Here is a 19,828-nt window from a genome sequence, read left to right on the forward strand (position 1 = left end):
GTGCAAAATAAATACAGTTTGATTGATTGGTTTGATTGAACCACTAGAACTCAACAATAAGCCTCCTAAAATAGCATGAAAAGAGCAGGGTAGGATCAGAGAAACAGACCGCTTGATACAGCCAAAATAAAGGCTGCTACTGTACAATTTGTGATATTGTGTTTTTGCGTGATTTGGACCCGTTAATAGCGCGTATTGGTGCAGATTTCACGGAGCTCAAAATGTTTGAGCGATTCTACGCGCTGGGTGTGATTGCACAATTGGCCCTGTGGAGGGGTTCCTCGGCCTACGATTAGAGACAAAACCGTGAGTTCCCAGACAAAACCGTGAGTTCCCAGAAAGCGACCGTGCTGGGCAGAAGGCGGGTCCAATTATTTCAACATGTTTGTAGAAACCGTTGATTTCTCTCTGAGTTCGCCCGCATTTGCAGTCCAGAGGGGAACCGCAGCCGATGTCCCTTGCAGCACTCCACACATTATTTATTTTGAGATTTTCTTTCAACACTGACATTGCTGCCAACTGAATGCGTGTGGGTGGTAGAGGGACAGAGCATTGATAGACAGATAGATAGATCTTTGTTTTCGTCAACGACGCCCACTCTCTACTTGCTCCGTAGAACTTCTAACGAAGCCGACTGAGGATGGACGGGAACAGAACCAGCGACCCGAGCTGCAGGGACAGACCTCCCGTGGCCATCGACATAATTTTCCGTGAGTTGAACCACTCGTCTGGGCCTATGTTTTCTATAGGCAACTTTTTTATACTAGCCTATCCATAACGTTTCAGCTGCTCTGGGCCAAGTGCCGTTATTTTCTTCAATCTGCCGGCGGTTAGGCGTACTCTTTTTCTGACAGCTTGATTGCACCTGTCGTCATAACATAAACATGTAATTGCCACCCATGTGCCTGGGCTATTAAACACTCATTGAGGTTCGGTAACATTTTAAGCGACATTGTTACAGACTGAGCTGCATATTAATTCAGTCACATTTGAGACTGTTGGAGTCTGGAGAGATTAGCCTAACCTTTTAAAAATCGAATAATCCCTTTAATCCAATAATATAATTTAGAAACTGACACTCAGTGACTTGCTTATGATTTTTCAACTACTGTAAACTCTCCTGTGCCTGTTGCTTTCAAACTTCTGTTATGATGTAGAATTAACATACCAACATGTTTTTTAGGGTGAGGGTCAACAGTTCTACATCATACCCCTGCACTGCATCACCTGAGCTCTGAATCCAGTCTTGAAGTGTGTGTGTGTGTGTGTGTGTGTGTGTGTGGGTTGGAAAGGAGGGTGCATTTGCCTCCTTAACTGTTAAATTGTGGTAAACTAAGTTGAGGTAAGATGACCTTAGATTTTAAGAAGCAATGATTTCACAACACTACATTAAAACACATCTGTTACTGGCATCTGGAATATTACAGGGGGGACAGTTAACTTCCTACATTTTGCCAGGGGGCAAAGAGAAATGTGCAGTTCTATAGCTAATCTCATGCTATTCTACACATTTTGCCATGAGGCTGAGACAACAATTTGATTGTTTAAAGCTAAAATATAAGTGTGTTGACTGTGATAAAGGCACTGGATTATGAGCTGTCTTGTTTGCTAAATCAACAAATGAAATAGGCAGTGACATGGCGCATATAGCCATAGAACCTCAGTGACATATGCCTCAATGTGGTCATATTCGTGGCTTATTGGGGGTGTAGCGTTCAGTTAGTTATTTTTGGACACCCATCCCAAGAGAGTGAATGTCATTCCATTTAATCTGAGTGTCATTCCAGTGCACTTCTTGCTATGAATTCTATCTGAGAGTGTTTGCATGTTTAGGTATGTCTATTTTAGATTATGGGGATATTATCTATATGCATGCAGCAGCACTTAAACCATTGTGCCCTTAGGTTTATTACTGGTGATGGTTATAGAACTCACCATTGTGTTTTGTATCTCTTTGTATGTAAGGAGAGAGCAGCATTTTCTTGTTTATCTACAAAGCACTCATGCAGAAACGTACTATGTATCTATCATCATTAATTAAATTTAGGTAAAAAGACAAATAATGTCCCGTTTGGAACACTGTCTAGTAGATTGCATCTTTTTTATTTTTTGTATCTGATTGGGATGGGGGAGTGAGATGAGTGCCTACGCCGCTACCCTCATCCCATCCCTCCCCTCTCTCTTGTCTAATCATGTCCTTATGGGTCTGTCTATGCCTGTTTCACAAGCCAAGTTGCCCACTTCCATAACACATGGCTTTGTCTGATGACACATTTGTTGAAGTGTATTAGTGTATGTGTTAGTGCAGTCTTAGTTAATTGTGTGTGCGTGTCTGTGTGTGTGTTTGCATGAGTGAGTTAGTTACTCAGTCTTTGGCAGAAGGTGCTCTTTTCCAACTTTTTTTCCTTTACTACTTGTCTTGTTTTCCAGAAAACAACCATTTCTCTTTCGCTCTAACTGATCTAATCTGTTCATTACATGTTTTCCAGAAAACAACAATTTCTCTTTCCCTGAAATTGACTCACCGATTCATCATATGTTTTTCGGAACTGGAAGGTCAGAAATTAGTTCCACAGAAAGTGGTAAAGTCAATCACCAAGCCCCTAGATTGGGTAGGTGTATTGTCTCTAGAACTGGACAGGTCCTTTAGTTTCGTGGACTTGCTCTTATTGCTTTCATCAGTCTGTTTTATTTTATCACACCAGTGCAGGTGAAGAGAGCGGACACCAGGAAAGAAGGCTACTTTAGACTGTTGAAAGTTTATAGCACTATAGATTTTAACTGTCTCTCTTCCTCTCTCTGTCTTTCTCTCGATTCCTTTCTCTTTCTCTCTCTGTCTTTCTCAATTCAATTCAATTCAACTCAAAGGGCTTTATTGGCATGGGAAACATGTTTACGTTGCCAAAGCAAGTGAAATAGATAATAAACAATACAAAATGAACAGTAAACATTACACTCAAAAAAGTTCCAAAGGAATAGAGACATTTTAAAATGCCATATTATGTCTATATACAGTGTTGTAACAATGTGCAAATAGTTAAAGTACAAAAGGGAAAATAAATAAACATAAATATGGGTTGTATTTACAATGGTGTTTGTCCTTGTGGCAACAGGTCACAAATCTTGCTGCTGTGATGGCACACTGTGGTATTTCACCCAAAAGATATGGGAGTTTATCAAAATTAATTGATTTGTTTTCTAATCCTTTGTGGGCCTTTGTAATCTGAGGGAAATATGTGTCTCTAATATGGTCATACATTTGGCAGGAGGTTAGGAAGTGCAGCTCAGTTTCCACCTCATTTTGTGGGCAGTGTGCACATAGCCTGTCTTCTCTTGAGAGCCAGGTCTGCCTACAGCGGCCTTTCTCAATAGCAAGGCTATGCTCACTGAGTCTGTACATAGTCAAAACTTTCCTTAAGTTTGGGTCAGTCACAGTGGTCAGGTATTCTGCCACTATGTACTCTCTGTTTAGGGCCAAATAATATTCTAGTTTGCTCTGTTTTTTTGTTAATTGTTTCCAATGCGTCAAGTAATTATCTTTTTGTTTTCTCATTATTTGTTTGGTTCTAATTGTGTTGCTGTCCTGGGGCTCTGTTTGTGTTTGTGAACAGAGCCCCAGGACCAGCTTGCTTAGGGCACTCTTCTCCAGGTTAATCTCTCTGTAGTTGATGGCTTTGTTATGGAAGGTTTGGGAATCGCTTGTTTTTAGGTGGTTGTAGAATTTAATGTATCTTTTCTGGATTTTGATCATCTCTCTCCCTCTCTCGGTGTGTGTCTGTCTTTCTCTCTCTCTTTCTCTCTCTTTCTGCCTCTCTCTCTCTCGCTCCCCCCCCCCCCCCCCTCTCTCTCTGTCTTTCTCTCTCTCTGCCTCTCTCTCTGCCCCCCCCCCCCCCCCCCCCCCCCCCCTCTCCCTCTCCTCTCTCTCTGTCCTTAGAGTTGGACATCTTTGGTATCATCCTGTACTCTGTGCTGACCTTCATGGCAGCGGTGTCCATGCTGGTCTACATAGAGGAGTGTTGGTACATCTACCAGAAGGTTCCCTCCCACAAGAAGAGCGCCATCATCTGGGTCAACGGGGCAGCGCCGGTAAGAACATACTGATTATCAGGAGCCTTTAAAGGTCGATCTGGTACTTACTACTTTCATATCCTCTCCCTGTGACAACTCATTGTGCTACAGTACAAACACATCCTGTCAGTTTACTAGGAAATGCTAGGGCAGTAGCACGGTTAGGAAAGATGCGTTGTTAAAGTATCCAGATTAAAGCTGTATGTCTCTGCTCTATGTCTGTGTGTGTCAGGTGATCGGCACCATGTCCTGTCTGGGGATGTGGATTCCCCGAGCCACCATGTTCACTGACATGACCTCCGCCTGGTATGTCACTCATCCTTCACTCCTTTTCTCTTCTCTCTCTCTCCTTGTCTTTCGCTTTCTTTACATATCAGTTTCTCTTTCATAATGTCCGTCTCCCATCCTATCCTCTTTCCATTCCTTTCCTCTCCTCCACCTTCCATCTCTCCCTGTGTCTGTGTGTGGGTCTGGGCTTCTCTGGATCTCAGCCCCCTGCTGTGACAGGCAGGAAACTCTGTAGAGTGCAGGAAGACACATACTGTGTCAGCAAAACATACAGAGTGATACTAAAAACACTATTACAATAGTGAGTGTCTGAATTCGTGCTTGTGTAGTTCTTTCCAAACCCATCTCCCTCTGTCCATCTTTTATTCCCTCCTTCCCTCCTCGTATATTCTTAGTGTGTGTAACGTGTGTGTTTGTCTCCGCAGCTACTTTGCGATCGTAGTGTTTAAGTTTCTGGTGCTGATGATTGAGGAAGTGGGGGGTGACGAGGCATTTCTACGGCGTGCAGGGGAAAACAAACTGAGGATCAGTACTGGTCCCTGCTGCTGCTGCTGCCCCTGTCTACCCCATGTTAACATCACACGGTAACACATGCACACACGCTTACACAAACACGTACACACACACACTGTTCAGGATCAAATGTAATTCATAGCAAGACCTGTTTCTTGGTTGTGTCAGAGTCCAGCTACTATGTTAGTAGTAAAACACTAGCTGGATTTGTTTAGGCTCTGGCAGGTTGAATGTACCCACTCCCCCTGGCTCTGTATGGGCCCCTCCATGTCTCACAGCACATCTGACATTATCACTCCAAATACGTCCCCTATAGGCATGGCCTATAACAACATTTTAGAAATATGTACAAATAATTATAATTTTCAGTATTAAATATTTGTTGAATCTTTTCCTCTGGTTTTCCCCAGACGGAGTCTGTTCCTGCTGAAGTTGGGATCGTTCCAGTTCGCTGTGCTAAAGATCGTCTTCACCATACTGTCAATCATCCTCTGGACCAATGACAACTTCGACATCGCAGACGTGAGTGTGGGGCGTCAACACACACATACATACAATCACACACACATATGAACAGTCACACACATACACACTCATAAGCACACACCAAATTGTGCTTCAAAGGAAGAGAACACGTTCTCAATACACACAGACACACACTCCCAACACTGTGTGTGTGTGTGTGTGTGTTCCAGATGGCGATAACGGGAGCAGCTATCTGGATTAACCCAGGTGTGGGGGTTCTGACCATCATAGCACTGTGGCCTGTAGCCATCATGTTCATGCACCTCAGGATCACGCTGCGCAGCCTCAAGATCATCCCCAAATATGCCATGTACCAGGTAAGATTACACACATGCCATGTAAGTGAGCCAATCTGAGGAAAGATGTACAGTAAGGCCCTCTTCAACCAATCAGAGGTCAGTTAATTAATTCCCTGAAATGACAGCAGTTGCAGCAAATGATAACTTGTGTTTACCTGTTTACTCCTGCAGAGTGCTGTCCTTTTTGTGTTTACCTATGATATGTTGATGTGTTTTACCTATGATATGTTGATGTGTTTTACCCGTGATGCTGTGCGTGTAGTTGGTACTGGTGCTGAGTCAGCTCCAGTCGGCCATCATCAACATCCTGGCTTTGAACGGAACCATCGCCTGCACCCCGCCATACTCCTCACAGGCCAGGGGATACTGTGAGTCTCTCTCCTTATCTCCATCCATCCCTTCATCACTATATCCCTTATTACAAACACACACAAACGCTACTGCTCTCAGGCAAGCACATAACTTAAGTAACCTATCCTCCCTTCCTCTCTCTCTCTCTCTCTCCATCTGTAGTGATGAGTCAACAGTTGTTGATCCTGGAGATGTTCATCATCACCTTGGTAACCCGCCTGTTGTACCGCCGCCAGTATGACCCACTCCCTGATGACGAGCATGACGATGAACACACCAAGAGGGTTCTACCGGCTCTAACAGCGTGAGGGCGAGAGAGACTGTATCTGTGCGTGTGAATGTGCATGTATTAGAGACAGTGTGTATGTGTGGTTTTGTTAGAAAGGGAGAGAGTGTGTGTATGCGCGAGTGTGTGTTCAAGAGAAAGAGTATGTGTGTATGTTATGTTACACTGAGGTCTGCAGTAAGAATTTAATCAGTCATGTCATTTTCTTGGTGAGCAACACTGTGAAGATTGATCAGAACTCATAATCCCTCAGCCAGTGTGTTTGGATGTGATAGTGTTGCTATTATGTGACTGTAATCTAAGAATCATTTCAGAAATGTATTTTTCCTCACAAGTTGTATATTTTGCCATAGCCATGGTGAACCTTATAGTGTATCATCATGATCAATTTATAATATATCAATTTTTAAACATTTGTTCTAGGATTTGTGTTTTGTCATTTGTTTTTTTCATAGGCATGCAAACACACACACTTACACACACACAGGTATTGGTTATGGGTTCTCTGTAGCTCAACTGGTAGAGCATGGCGCTTGTAACGCCAGGGTAGTGGGTTTGATCCCCGGGACCACCCATACACAAAAAATGTATGCACGCATGACTGTAAGTCTCTTTGGATAAAAGCGTCTGCTAAATGGCATATTATTATTATGGGTATGTTTGGCAGACTGTATTTGTAAAGAACCCTGTATTTGTTGTAGTGGCAAACTTGCTCCACTTGGTGACAGTAGGAAACAATGGGTTCGCTTGGCAGAGTGACACTGGGCAGTAGCCTACATTGATAACATTTGGATAAGGTCATTCTATCATAATCATGATCAACACAGACACACAACTCTTTATTCTCTCCTCCTCCTATCCTCTTTAGACCTTAAACTTGTGGAATCTGAGTTATCACAACCCAGATGCACTCTGCAGATAAGGTTTAGTTTAGAACTCCAGGTGAACATACCAAAGTAACTAGCAAATGGCAGGCACAAATTGAAACTTCAAATAATTGTTATAATTTGTATTATTGTAAAGGATAATTAGTAGATTACTTTGAATTTATGTTCCAAGCTCTACCACTTTCTAGTCAAGGCTACTGTATCCACAGGTGTTCTATGTAGGCTAGTTATGTTGCTGATCTGTTGCCCTCTCCATAACTTATTCAAGGTTAACTGATGTTTATGATAGACTATACACAAAAAAAAAAACGATGGATCAGTTACATGCGGTTTGGCATCAGTTATCAAGGATACACGGTGACTGCTCCCGTTCCAAGCAACATTGTTTAATTCTATCCAATTAACCGACCTGTCAAACCGCTACAGACCCGCCCCTTTCTGGCAGACAGACCAGCCCTTCAATCGCTATCTCCCATTTTCTCTTTTCCGGGTTTGACAGAGCAAGTGTCGACCAATCACCGTTAAACATCAACAGAGTCGGAGTCATGCGCGGTTGAGTCGGGGCTCGCGACAGTACGTACTATGCAACTATGTTGCGTCGAAGCTATTCCGGAAAATAGAAGCGCTATATTTTGTATGATTTAGCAACAGTAACATTTGAGTTATATCGTCCAGTGATTTGCAGGTCTAGACAGAGAGAAACGTCAAATGAAGACGTTGTCTGGGGAGGATGCACATCGCTGTCAGTGTCATTGGATGTGGTGGAGTGTTTTTAATTTAACCATCATCATTCCGGAACGACATCTACAATAGCAACTTTTCACAATGAGGCTGTTTACGGTTTTATTGAAAAACACAAAAAAAATTGAATATTATTCAAGATTTTCACCGTCGCCTCTCTCCATCAAGCAATTTTTGGAATTTGGTAAGTAGCCTAGACTAGGCCTACACTGTCTTTGTGATGGGCTGTCACTGTCAATGTGTTTTAATTTTAGGCTGTTGTCTATTATTCTGTAATATTAATGAAATCCTGACGAACAAAAATAAGGCAATGTGAATCTCTGAAGGTGAACATCCTTGGAAGTGTTGTTTTTATTCCCTTGAATACTGTCAAAATGATTTTCTAGACGTTTTTCAAGAAGTAAATGCTGAGTATAGGTTAGTAACATGCTCCACTATGTGATTTCTGCTAAATCATCAGTTTCTGACTGCTAAGTAACAATTTAGTTAATGAAGTCAAAAGGAAAGAGTTCTGTTTCTTTCTCTCTATATCTCTCCCTCTCTTTCATAAAGATAGATAGGCTACACTCACAGGTGTACAGAGGGCTGTTTATTACTAGTTGAACAGGTCTACAGTAATAACAGCTCATGTCTTGTTGTGTCACTGGAACAGTTAATAATCCTGTTTGTGTGTGTGTGCGGTACATCCGTGTGTGCCTACTTGCCTGCGTAACTGTCTGCCTATTTTCTGACTGTGTTCAGCCTCTTTGCCTATTTGAGCTTTTCTTATCAAATTAGCCCGCTTCGGCCCAGCATTAGTCGCCTTGGGCACCTCTCCCTGGAGGTTAAACAAACATTACTCATTGCTGTTTCAGAACACACATTGAAGTCTCTATGGATAGACTGTATGTAAGTGAGAGAGAGTGAAAGAAAGATGCTGGGACGTGCCTATAGTCAAACACACAGCAGCTCCGGTATTTCCAGCATTGATCTCATTGTAACCGTGGTGGGATGTCCAGTTGTTCACATCAGTATGTCACAGAGGGGTGTCCAGGGGCGGCCTGTTCAATAGGGCGATATGGGCGACGCACTGCCAAACGGGAAAAGGAAGGGATTTTTTTTCTAATCAATTATATCACGGCAACAGTAGTTATCAGTGTTGTAATCTATACGTCTGATCTGCCACAGTGCCACACTGCCACTAAATGTCGAATCAGGCTAAAGTCGTGCTTCAAATGGCTCCCCCCCCCTTTTGGGGCGATTTCAGTCAGGTTGAAAATCGCCCAGAAGTCTGTCATAGACTCCCATGTAAAATCTATTTTTTTCAAATTTCAGAGCCTTCAATACAATCTCAATGGGTGTCTGTGGGCTTGCACTTACGCGCTTTCGTCATACGTTACGTAACCATGAACGTAACTGAGAAAAGAGCGGATTGTTTGAAAGAAGTTCCTTTTTGTCGGCGAACAAATGAAGATAAATTGGCAACGAAACAATTAGGACCTCCCAGACCAAATTTAATAATTCAACAGGTTTCTACTAAAGGCGGAAAGTCCTACACCCGAGGATTTTCCAAAAATTGGTACGAACGAAAAAAGACATTGCCACTCACTCAACTGGATGAGGGATACAGGCTAGCTGTCCGCCGCCACAACGATGAGGTTAGTGTTGATAATCACAAGTTTACTGGAGAACTGAGACCAAGTAGAGACTTTGGACAGGGTGGATATGGTATAATAAAGGCAGTTTATTCAGAGGTAAAGATATCTGGAATCGCGTTCACGGACCCGTTCGTCAAACTCTTAGGGAGCTATAAATTAAGCCCCATTACTTACCATATCAGATAAGAGAAATTGCTGCAGCTACATATATTTTACATCCTGGCCCTACATAGTTCACTATTTGCATCACTTACCAAAATATTACATGTGGTCATATATGCTTGGAAAGTGGAGATGCCATAGAACGTCAAAAAAGTAAACATTGCTGGAGACACATTGCCGTTTTGGAGAAGACATCGCGTTTGCTAGCGAAGAGATTTGTTGTGGCAAATGAACTTGGGCTGGGAATTGCCAGGAACCTCACGATAAGATATATGCATCAGCATTGCGAGTCTCATGATTCTATACGTATTGCGATTCGATACTGTGATTTTATTGCGCACCATATGTCTGTTGCAGAGGGATCAGAAAGCCATGAGAACGAGTTTTGATCAGTCATGGAAATAAAAGTGCTGAAAACAAATTGGCTCCCAATGTGAAAAGATTGAGAACAAGCTATGAAGGAACAATAATGGTGTTTTGGTGCAGGTACAGCCAACTAGCGCTAAAATATTGCGATATTGTCAATACAGTATATCGTAAAGTATCACTATGTAACTCGATTTCTTTCACCCCAATCCCTCAAATTAACGGTAAATAACTGAATTGTTTGCCCCACATTTAGCTAAGATGATTAGCTAGCCAGCTAAAATGTTTTATTTAGTTAGCAGTCGCATCTACAATAGTTTACTGTCAATAACATGTCTCCAAAAATGACGTGGTGTCTCCAATTGTGTTGACATTTTACAATTGCGATGCGCATCCATGAGTATCCACTTTCTGTAGCTCAGCTGGTAGAGCATGGTGCTTGTAACGCCAAGGTAGTGGGTTCGATCCCCGGGACCACCCATACACAAAAATGTATGCACGCATGACTGTAAGTCGCTTTGGATAAAAGTGTCTGCTAAATGGCATATTATTATTATTATTATTATTATTATTATCTGAAGAGAGCCCCGAAACATTGTGTGCAGACATTTTATGCAATAAATGAAGTAGGTTGAATCTAGTAGTTCTGATCTTCTGATTGGTCCTGATGAGTTGGGCGAGGTCCCCTCCAGGCTACTGTCACTGTTGCATTGGCTCTGAGTCGGGTTCTCTGTCTTCAAATGTTCAGCCTAAGAGAGGGGATTTTTGTGTGTGTGTGTGTGTGTGTGTGTTTAACAGTGATGATGTGTGTGTGTGTGTGTGTGTGTGTTTAACAGTGATGATGTGTGTGTGTGTGTGTTTGTGTGTGTGTGTGTGTCCTCAGAGCAAGAACTCGTGAGTTGGAAGAACTGAGAGGCCTATGGCGTGGGTGTTGTCCTTGGCCACCTGCTGACAAGGCTGACAAGATAGGACCCTTTTGTCCATTGTTATTGGATAGGAACAGAACTTATAACCAGCTCCTGACCTAAATAGATCTTAGCACAACATTTTACTCAACATATCATATTCCATATTCACTATAACAAATATATTTACTACGACATTAGCAAGAACCGCCACATCCTCAGCCGGCTAATCCAGTGTGTGAAGTTTTGCGGAGTGTTTGAGTTAGCTTTGCGAGGCAAAGATGAAACTGAGGGCTCCACCAACCCTGGTAAGCCAACACTTTTGAGATCAGTCAATAAATGCTTCTGGTATTGACTTATATGCTGCCCCTGTCTTCATGTTGTTGCTGGACATATCTTTTTTAAAATGTGTGTAGGTCACCTAAATCATCAGAAAAATTGCCCCTCCTGAGAATTTTTTCAGGAGCCGCCACTGGGGGTGTCTTATGGTAGAATGCCATTTGCTTTTTAGAGTGCATTTCCCAGTCAACTTTTAAAAGACTCCCTCGCTTCCCCTCCCACCTCCTCCTCTAGGTCGGGACAATGCGTGTGAGAAGACGTCCTTTATGTTCCTGAGGAAGGAGCTGCCGGTGAGGCTGGCTAACACCATGAGAGAGGTCAACCTGCTGCCTGATAACCTTCTCAGTCAGCCCTCAATCAAACTGGTGCAGAAATGGTGAGACATTAGCCAGTCTGTTTGTGCTATCATGCCAACCCCTTGTCACTTATTGTCATGCCAAACACTTGACGATGAGCAAAGGAGTTGGAAAAAGCACAAACAGATCTGGGATCAGGATAGTGAGACATGAGTCATAACACATAAACATGCCAGTGACATCAGCACAAACATGCAATTTACATACCCCAAACTTATTGAATGAACTCTGTGGGTATGCGGTGTGTGTGTGTGTGTGTGTGTGTGTCTGTCTGTGTGTGTTTTCCCCTCAGGTACATGCAGAGTTTTGTGGAGCTGTTGGGGTATGAGAACAGAAAACCAGAGGACCCTCAGGCCCTCAATGAGTGAGTATGGAGGACAATGTTTTTTTCTAGATGTTTTATTCCTTGTTGGTTCAACAGATCAATCAGCTGATGTTGAACTAAAGACAACAGGGAGGTAGAATAGTGTGAGAACCTGAGAGGGGGATGAGTGGAGCTATGAAGAGGTGGAGGGGTAGACGTAGCTTACTGCTAACCGCCTGTGTCCTTGTCTTCAAACTCACCTGATGCTAAACTCCTGGACTTACATGTCCAGATAATATATTTATATTTATACCATAATAGTGTTCACACCATGTGAGAGCGATTTAGATAGGAACCACTGATAACAACCCCAGCTGACAACTGAGGTATTTTATTACCACCTCCCTTTTTCTCCTCTGCCATCTCCTCCTTTCTCTCCATCTCTCTCTCAGTTTCCTTGAGTTGTTGATAGAGATCCGTAACCGTCATAATGACGTGGTCCCTACCATGGCCCAGGGAGTGATAGAGTATAAGGAGAAGTTTGGCTTCGACCCCTTCATCAGCAGTAACATACAGTACTTTCTGGACCGCTTCTACACCAACCGCATATCCTTCCGAATGCTCATCAACCAACACAGTGAGAGCACACACACACACAGATGTGTATATACACACACACACACACACAATACACTCTGACACACATTTACAACACATTAATACACACGTCCACTGGACGATGTTTAAGATATGTGGACTGTGTGTGTGTGTAAAGGTGTTATGTCTTTGTTGGAGCTATGGTATCCATAATGTTCATGTCTGTCTCCTCAGCTCTCCTGTTCGGGAACGACACTAACCCAGCCCACCCCAAACATATCGGCAGCATAGACCCCACCTGCAGCGTGGCTGAGGTAGTCAAAGGTGAGGGGTGTGTCTTTGTCTCACTCACTGTGTTTTTCAGAAGCAGTGGTAACAAATCAAATTGTATTTGTCACATGCTTGGTAAACAACAGGTGTAGACTAACAGTGAAATGCTTACTTCCGGGTCCTTTCCAACAATGCAGACGGAAAGAACATAGAGAAATAATAGAAAGGTAAAATACGTCATAATAGATACACAATGAGTAATGATAACTTGGCAAATACAAGGGGGTACCAGTACCGAGTCCATGTACAGTGGTACGAGGTAATTGAGGTAGATACACTATATATACATAAGTATGTGAACACCCCTACAAATTAGTGGAGTCAGCTTTTTCAGCCACACCCGTTGCTGACAGGTGTATAAAATCGTGCACACAGCCATGCAATCTCCACAGACAAACATTGGCAGTAGAATGGCCTTACTTGAGAGCTCAGTGACTTTCAACGTGGCACTGTCATAGGATCCCACCTTTCCAACAAGTCAGTTCGTCAAATTTCTGCCCTGCTAGAGCTGCCCCTGTCAACTGTAAGTGCTGTTATTGTAAAGTGGAAACGTCTAGGAGTAACAACGGCTCAGCTGCGAAGTGGTAGGCCACACAAGCTCACAGAACGGGACCGGCGAGTGCTGAAGCGCATAGTGCGTAAAAATCGTCTGTCTTCGGTTGCAACACTCACTACCGAGTTCCAAACTGCCTCTGGAAGCAACGTCAGCACAATAACTGTTAGTCGGGAGCTTCATGAATTAGGTTTCCATGGCAGAGCCTAAGATCACCATGCGCTATGCCAAGCGTTGGCTGGAGTGGTGTAAAGCTCGCCGTCATTGGACTCTGGAGCAGTGGAAACGCGTTCTCTGGAGTGATGAATCATGCTTCACCATCTGGCAGTCCGACAGACGTATCTGGGTTTGGCAGATGCAAGGAGAACGCTATCTGCCTGAATGCATAGTGCCAACTGTAAAGTTTGGTAGAGTAGGAATAATGGTCTGGGGCTGTTTTACATGGTTCGGGCTAGGCCCCTTTGTTCCAGTAAAGGTCAATCTTAACGCTACAGCATACAATGACCTTCTAGACGATTCTGTGCTTCCAACTTTGTGGCAACAGTTTGGGGAAGGCCCTTTCCGGTCTCAGCATGACAATGTCCCCATGCACAAAGCGAGGTCCATACAGAAATGGTTCGTTGAGATTGGTGTGGAATAACTTGACTGGCCTGCACAGAGCCCTGACCTCAACCGCATCGAACACCTTTGGGATGAATTGGACTACCCTCTGTAGCGTCTTGCGGTTGGATGCCAAGCAGTTGCCATACGAAGCGGTGATGCAGCAACTGTATCACTTTTTGAGGATTTGAGGGCCCATGCCAAATCTTTTCAGCCTCCTTGGGTTAACCAAACCCAACTCTAACCCTAACCTCAACAGTGATGATGGCAGTTTTCTGAAGCGAAACAAGTCATCTCTCTCCCCTTAGCCCCTTCCTATTTTTCCTCTCTCATCACCACCCCTAAATGGTTCTGCTTTTCTTAGGTAGTTGTGTGCATGCATGCATGCATCTGTCCATCATGTGACTTTGCCTTCCTGTTTCAGATGCCTATGAGACAGCCAAGATGCTGTGTGAACAGTACTACCTTGCTGCCCCTGCACTCCAGATCCAAGAGTTCAACAGTAAGACATCTTCCCTGTTTTACGACATCTCTGATCCCCCTCCATGTTGTCTAATGTACAGTAAACACACACAGAAACTCTTTACCTTTCTTCACTCTCTGATATCTTTGATCTCGATCTGCTGTCTAAACACATACGCTTTATCTTTGTGGTTTCTTAACATCTCTGATCCCTCTCTGTGTGAGAGATAAAGGAGCTCCACCTTTAAAGAGACGTGTTGTGTGTTGTAACCACAGGACTGCTTCTATTTAGAGACGGTGGTTGCAGAGGCCAGATTTTGTCCTGCTGTGATTAAAATGCAGAGAGTGCATCTCACTAACTCCAGCCGTGTGTGTGTGTGTGTGTGTGTGTGTGTGTGTGAGATGTCTTATTTTCTCTCCCTGTGTCCCAGTGAAACAAGACAAAGACAAGTCGATCCAGGCTGTGTATGTTCCCTCTCACCTCTTCCACATGCTGTTTGAACTCTTCAAGGTGTGACGCACACGCACGCAAATACACATACACAATGCACGATCATCATCATACTAATAAAACTGACCGTTGTGTGTAGAACTCTATGCGGGCCACCGTGGAGCTCCATGAGGACAGTAAGGAGGGCTTACCTCCGGTGAAGGCCAAAGTCACACTGGGAAAAGAGGACCTGTCCATAAAGGTAACACACACACCTGCCAATACTAAGACATGCCATCTTTGAGTGGGATGTATGATAAATGCTTCATAAATTGTTATATTTACTATCATCTTTTACCCATTGTGTCAAATGTACAGTAGTGACATATCCTCTTTCTCTTCCTTTCCTCTCTCTTTTATCTATCTCTGTCAGATCAGTGATAGGGGTGGAGGTGTACCTCTGAGGAAGATCGATCGTCTGTTTAACTACATGTACTCTACTGCCCCCACGCCCAGCCTAGAACCCTCCAGCACTGTTCCACTGGTACACACACACATACGCATTGTTCCCCATATTTCTCAGGTTTTCTGACTCATCATTCTGAAGCCAGTAATAGATGCCAGTGTTTTTATGCAGTGATTGTAAACAACTACTTCTGAGAAGTGGTTGCCCTTATACCACACTCTCCCCCTCTTGTCTGCTATCTCTTTCTCCACGCTTTCTCTTCCTCCTCCCTCCGTCCCTCCAGGCAGGTTTTGGCTATGGTCTGCCCATCTCCAGGTTATATGCCAGGTATTTTCAGGGAGACCTGAAGCTCTACTCCATGGAAGGGGTGGGCACTGATGCTGTCATTTATCTCAAGGTAGGAGGGGCTTTTCTCACACCACTAATCATTTTGATGTTACTCTGTGATTTTCAGGCTCTGATATACCTCTGCTCTGTAATACTATTCACTATCAACATTTATAGCAACATCACTCCATCCCTTTTCATTGGTTCCTCTTTTGTCCCGCCCCCAATCCAGGCTCTGTCCAGTGAGTCGTTCGAGCGCCTGCCCGTCTTTAATAAGTCGGCATGGCGACACTACCAGACCAGCCCTGAGGCAGACGATTGGAGCAACCCAAGCAAAGAGCCACGAGACACCAGCAAATCAAATTACAAGGCCAACCGATAACTCTGCCCTAAAACTCTTCCCCCGCCCACCTGCCTGGCACACTGAACTCTGCCCCTTCAATGATCCCCTCGCTACCAAAATCATAATGGGTTGAACTTCAGCTGCCGCTGCCACACAACTCCCTCTGCAGTCATTGATGTTGTCCCAGGGTGGACTTTAGAACAGGATTTTAGCCCCACCCCCTGACTCCTCTGATTGGTTATTTGGTCAGTTGTTCCTCTTCACAATCTGTTCTAAGTGGGACTGCAGCGATCAGATTGGACAGACAGTCAGTTTGAGATGGATGAGGTTGAGTTCAGTCACTCTTTCCTTCTATCTCCTATATTCAGCTTTACTGACCACAGCACCCCTTGTGGTTCTCTCCAGCCACTGCAGCTAGAGGCTCGGTCTTTGTGCTGGGAAAGGTATCTGTTCTGCTCTCTCTGTGTCCACGGTTTGTTCAGTCAAACATAATAGAACCTCTGTTTCGCTCTTCTCTCCCCTACAAAGCAGCAGGCTGTGACAGGCTGAGGATTTGGGTTTCAGACCCGACAGAGAAAAGGACCTCCTTTTTTCCCTTGAGGACACAGTTTTGAATGGGCACTAATCTCGTCCACCAGCCGAACTCTCTGTCGAACCGTCTGGTCTCACAGCGCCTCAGAATGGAACTTGAATGGGAGACTATGGCAGGAGCGGCGAAAACAGCCGTCTGTTTTAATTGGCTGATCTCTGTCCATCACCATCTAGCGCAACCCTTAGAACCTACCACAGCTACATTGTGGACTTCAAAGCGCAAGTGATTTAAACAAGGAAGTGAGTTCAGAAAATCTGAAAGTACGCATATTGGAAATAGTTTTCACATATTAACTTTATATGCCCAAAATCAGAATCAATTGGGCTTCCCAAAAATAATATGGTTTATGTAATTGAACATTTATTTTGATTGACGATTTTTACAACTTTGCAAAGTCCCAGCTAATAAAACTGTGGCAGGCTCTCACGCCCTCTCGGTTTCTACTAGCTTCCATAGCCACAAAGTCAGATTCCACAGCAACAAAGTCAACATTGTCTACAAAAATGAGCTTTTTGGTCTTCATTTAAGGTTAGGGTTAAGCATAAGGTTAGCAGTTTGCTTAAGGTCTCATTTTTAAGAAGAGACATTTTAGATATAGGCAGGGTTAATGACTTTGTGGCTGTGTTAACTAGTGAGGACCCTCTCCCGCCTCGAATTAAAGCCACGCCTCATAGTCGTGTGATTCGCTTAGAAGTTGACTTGATTAGTATGTCACTCGGTAAATCCACACCCCCTAAGTTTCAAACAGTCCCACCCTATTACGGTCCCTGCTATCAGGAATCCAAAGACGTTCCTACCCCTTTGAAGTTTAAATGTAAAATGGTTTAGGTAAGGGTTAAGGCAGGGGCGCAACTCTCACTGGGGATTCTGAAATTGCATTTTCTTCCCCCCAGTTTTATAATTGGAATGTGATACAAAACGAGCCTTTAGGACCATGCGGACGTCCCCGAGTTGTCGGGTAGGCTGTTTGGAGTGTTTATCTGACTGGATATAGGGTTTAGGGTAGGGACATCCCAAGGATCCCAGATAGCACTGACCACCCCCGTTACCAGGCTGTAGGCGCCAGTAATTCGAGCCGGGACACGACTGGCACGAGGTTAATTGGGCACAAATGGGGTCAGTGTGGGCCGTAGTCATAGTTACGATTGGTACGGTTACAGTGGCGCGCGCCAATGCCAAGTTATAGAAAATAGTTGCAGTGAATAACTATGCCTATATGAACGATGGGATCAAGCTTTAAACTAACTACAGATCATTATTATGCATTACGTATGTTATATTGTATATTACAGAAAGAATCAGGAACAAACCGATGTATCTTTTTTATTATTCCATTATCTCAGAAAGAGAGGGAGACTTGGAACTCTGAGGAGTTAAAGAAAAAGTATTGCATGTCAAATGCCCTGATGGCTATAGTTTCATTTCAACTCCATTCCAAAAGGGAGATTTCGTTTTTATTATATTTTAAATGTATTGTGACGTGTTGGTTTGACAGGAGAACATAGTGAAATAGTCATCCTCAAACTTTCCCCCAGATCTTAACCAGCGATACTGATCCTCCCGAACCCTTTGAAAGGTCAGAGACAGCCCACCTAGCAGTCTTGCCCCCTTTCTAAAAACCTCTGGCATCAAGTTGTTTCTATTGAACAAATTGGTGCCGCATTTAGGAGGTAATCTATAGGAAGCATTGATCTGAGCCTCAAAGAAAATGATGTTTTTAGGACGCTAATGTTAACTACAGATGGTTCACCATGTGAGCCTTGTCTTTCATGTAGTTTATTGCTTATAAACCTCACCAGCATTACATGTGTTACTGTTAACCCTCCCTGCTCCTTCCACACCCTGATAAGACCATGCAAAGGCTAAATTACCAATCCTAAAGATGGCTACATTATGTTAGCCTTGTTTGTCCACCTGTGGCACCATCAACCCTGCAAAGCAATATGAACATTCTCACGTTAACCAAGACTATCGCTAACAATGTGGTATTCACTAAACCTTCTGTCTTCTGAACATTGAACGAGCTTGAACATCAACTGGAGTATTTTGAATGGTTTTCCAATAAGACATGTAATGGTTGTCATTGGTTGAAGTGTGTGAATAATGCTCTTCAAGGATGGAAGGGAATGGATTAAATTAATATTTGTATCTAAGTGTCCAGAAGAATCTGGGGTGTTGTAGTGGTGTTACAAAGTGGCCATTTTGAAACTCCATTGTTTGTGCCGGAGTATGGACCTGTTAATGGCGCTTTAGGGAACAAATATATTGTATTCCTGGAACAAGGGTTATTTTGCATAGGAACAGGGTTGTGTTTTGATCATTTGTTTTTTACTTCAATTTTTTAGCTGGATGATGATTATTTCTGAGGGCTCTTTCCGCCCTCTTTTGATTTTAAAGGTCACAAGCTACAGTATACACATACTTTGTTTTTCTTCATCAATGTCTTCATATGAGGATTACATTTCATTCAGGCCTCTCTAATAAGGATCAATTGTCTTAGTTAACTCTGGGATAATATTACCTTGTTTGTTTGTGTTTCTAGTTATCCTCATTCGCTGGTTTATGAAAAGTGGGCCAAACTTGGACCAATCATGGAGCTCAGATCAGCTGACATCATCCATTCTCAGTTTTCAGCAAAACCTGAACTAACTCATTCCAGCACTGCCAAGGAGGCACCTAAAATGAGTTCAAGTAGGCTTAGCTGTAGATAAGGTAGTGAATCCTTCCTTACCTTTATGTACCTCTAAGGTGTTAGTAGCTTATATTGTATATACAGTATGGTAATATATTGAACTGGTGTGAAGTGATTACTCATGTATCCTTACTGTATCTCTGATGTAAGGAGATGACTGTGCACTTTGTTTGAGCTCCTCCCTGTAGAGAAAGATTGTGCAAATGTATGCAGCCCATCTTATCATAAACCAGTCACTTTTGTATGTATACATGTGGAACAGTAGCGGCTAGCTTAGACAGTAGACACGGTGAAATACAACAATATAGAGGTATTCAGCATGAGATCAAGCTTGCAATACCTACTGTCAATTTTCCAAACCTACAATAAAGAGAACAAAAAACGGACATTGTACGTCTGTTCTATGCAT

General features: G+C 43.3%; 2 protein-coding genes across 2 annotated transcripts; both read left to right on the plus strand.

Annotated features, from left to right (window-relative positions):
• Positions 1–329: 329 nt before the first annotated feature.
• LOC311109390 (organic solute transporter subunit alpha-like) lies at positions 330–6,755 on the plus strand. The gene is made up of 8 exons (XM_084152247.1): positions 330–710; positions 3,935–4,086; positions 4,301–4,374; positions 4,782–4,940; positions 5,280–5,391; positions 5,565–5,711; positions 5,956–6,061; positions 6,207–6,755. Exons 1-8 carry the CDS (start codon positions 641–643, stop codon positions 6,350–6,352), a joined length of 966 nt encoding a protein of 321 aa, XP_084008373.1. The 5' UTR covers positions 330–640; the 3' UTR covers positions 6,353–6,755.
• A 104-nt stretch (positions 6,756–6,859) lies between these two features.
• On the plus strand, positions 6,860–19,803 carry pdk3a (pyruvate dehydrogenase kinase, isozyme 3a). The gene is made up of 11 exons (XM_084152241.1): positions 6,860–8,142; positions 11,602–11,743; positions 12,016–12,087; positions 12,480–12,664; positions 12,859–12,948; positions 14,532–14,609; positions 15,001–15,080; positions 15,160–15,261; positions 15,433–15,543; positions 15,749–15,862; positions 16,025–19,803. The coding sequence occupies exons 1-11, from the start codon at positions 8,043–8,045 to the stop codon at positions 16,172–16,174; spliced, it is 1,224 nt and encodes a 407-aa protein (XP_084008367.1). The 5' UTR covers positions 6,860–8,042; the 3' UTR covers positions 16,175–19,803.
• The last annotated feature ends 25 nt before the right edge of the window (positions 19,804–19,828 follow it).

The sequence above is a fragment of the Coregonus lavaretus genome, assembly GCF_964263955.1.
Source record: "Coregonus lavaretus genome assembly, chromosome: 34".
Taxonomy (NCBI): domain Eukaryota; kingdom Metazoa; phylum Chordata; class Actinopteri; order Salmoniformes; family Salmonidae; genus Coregonus; species Coregonus lavaretus.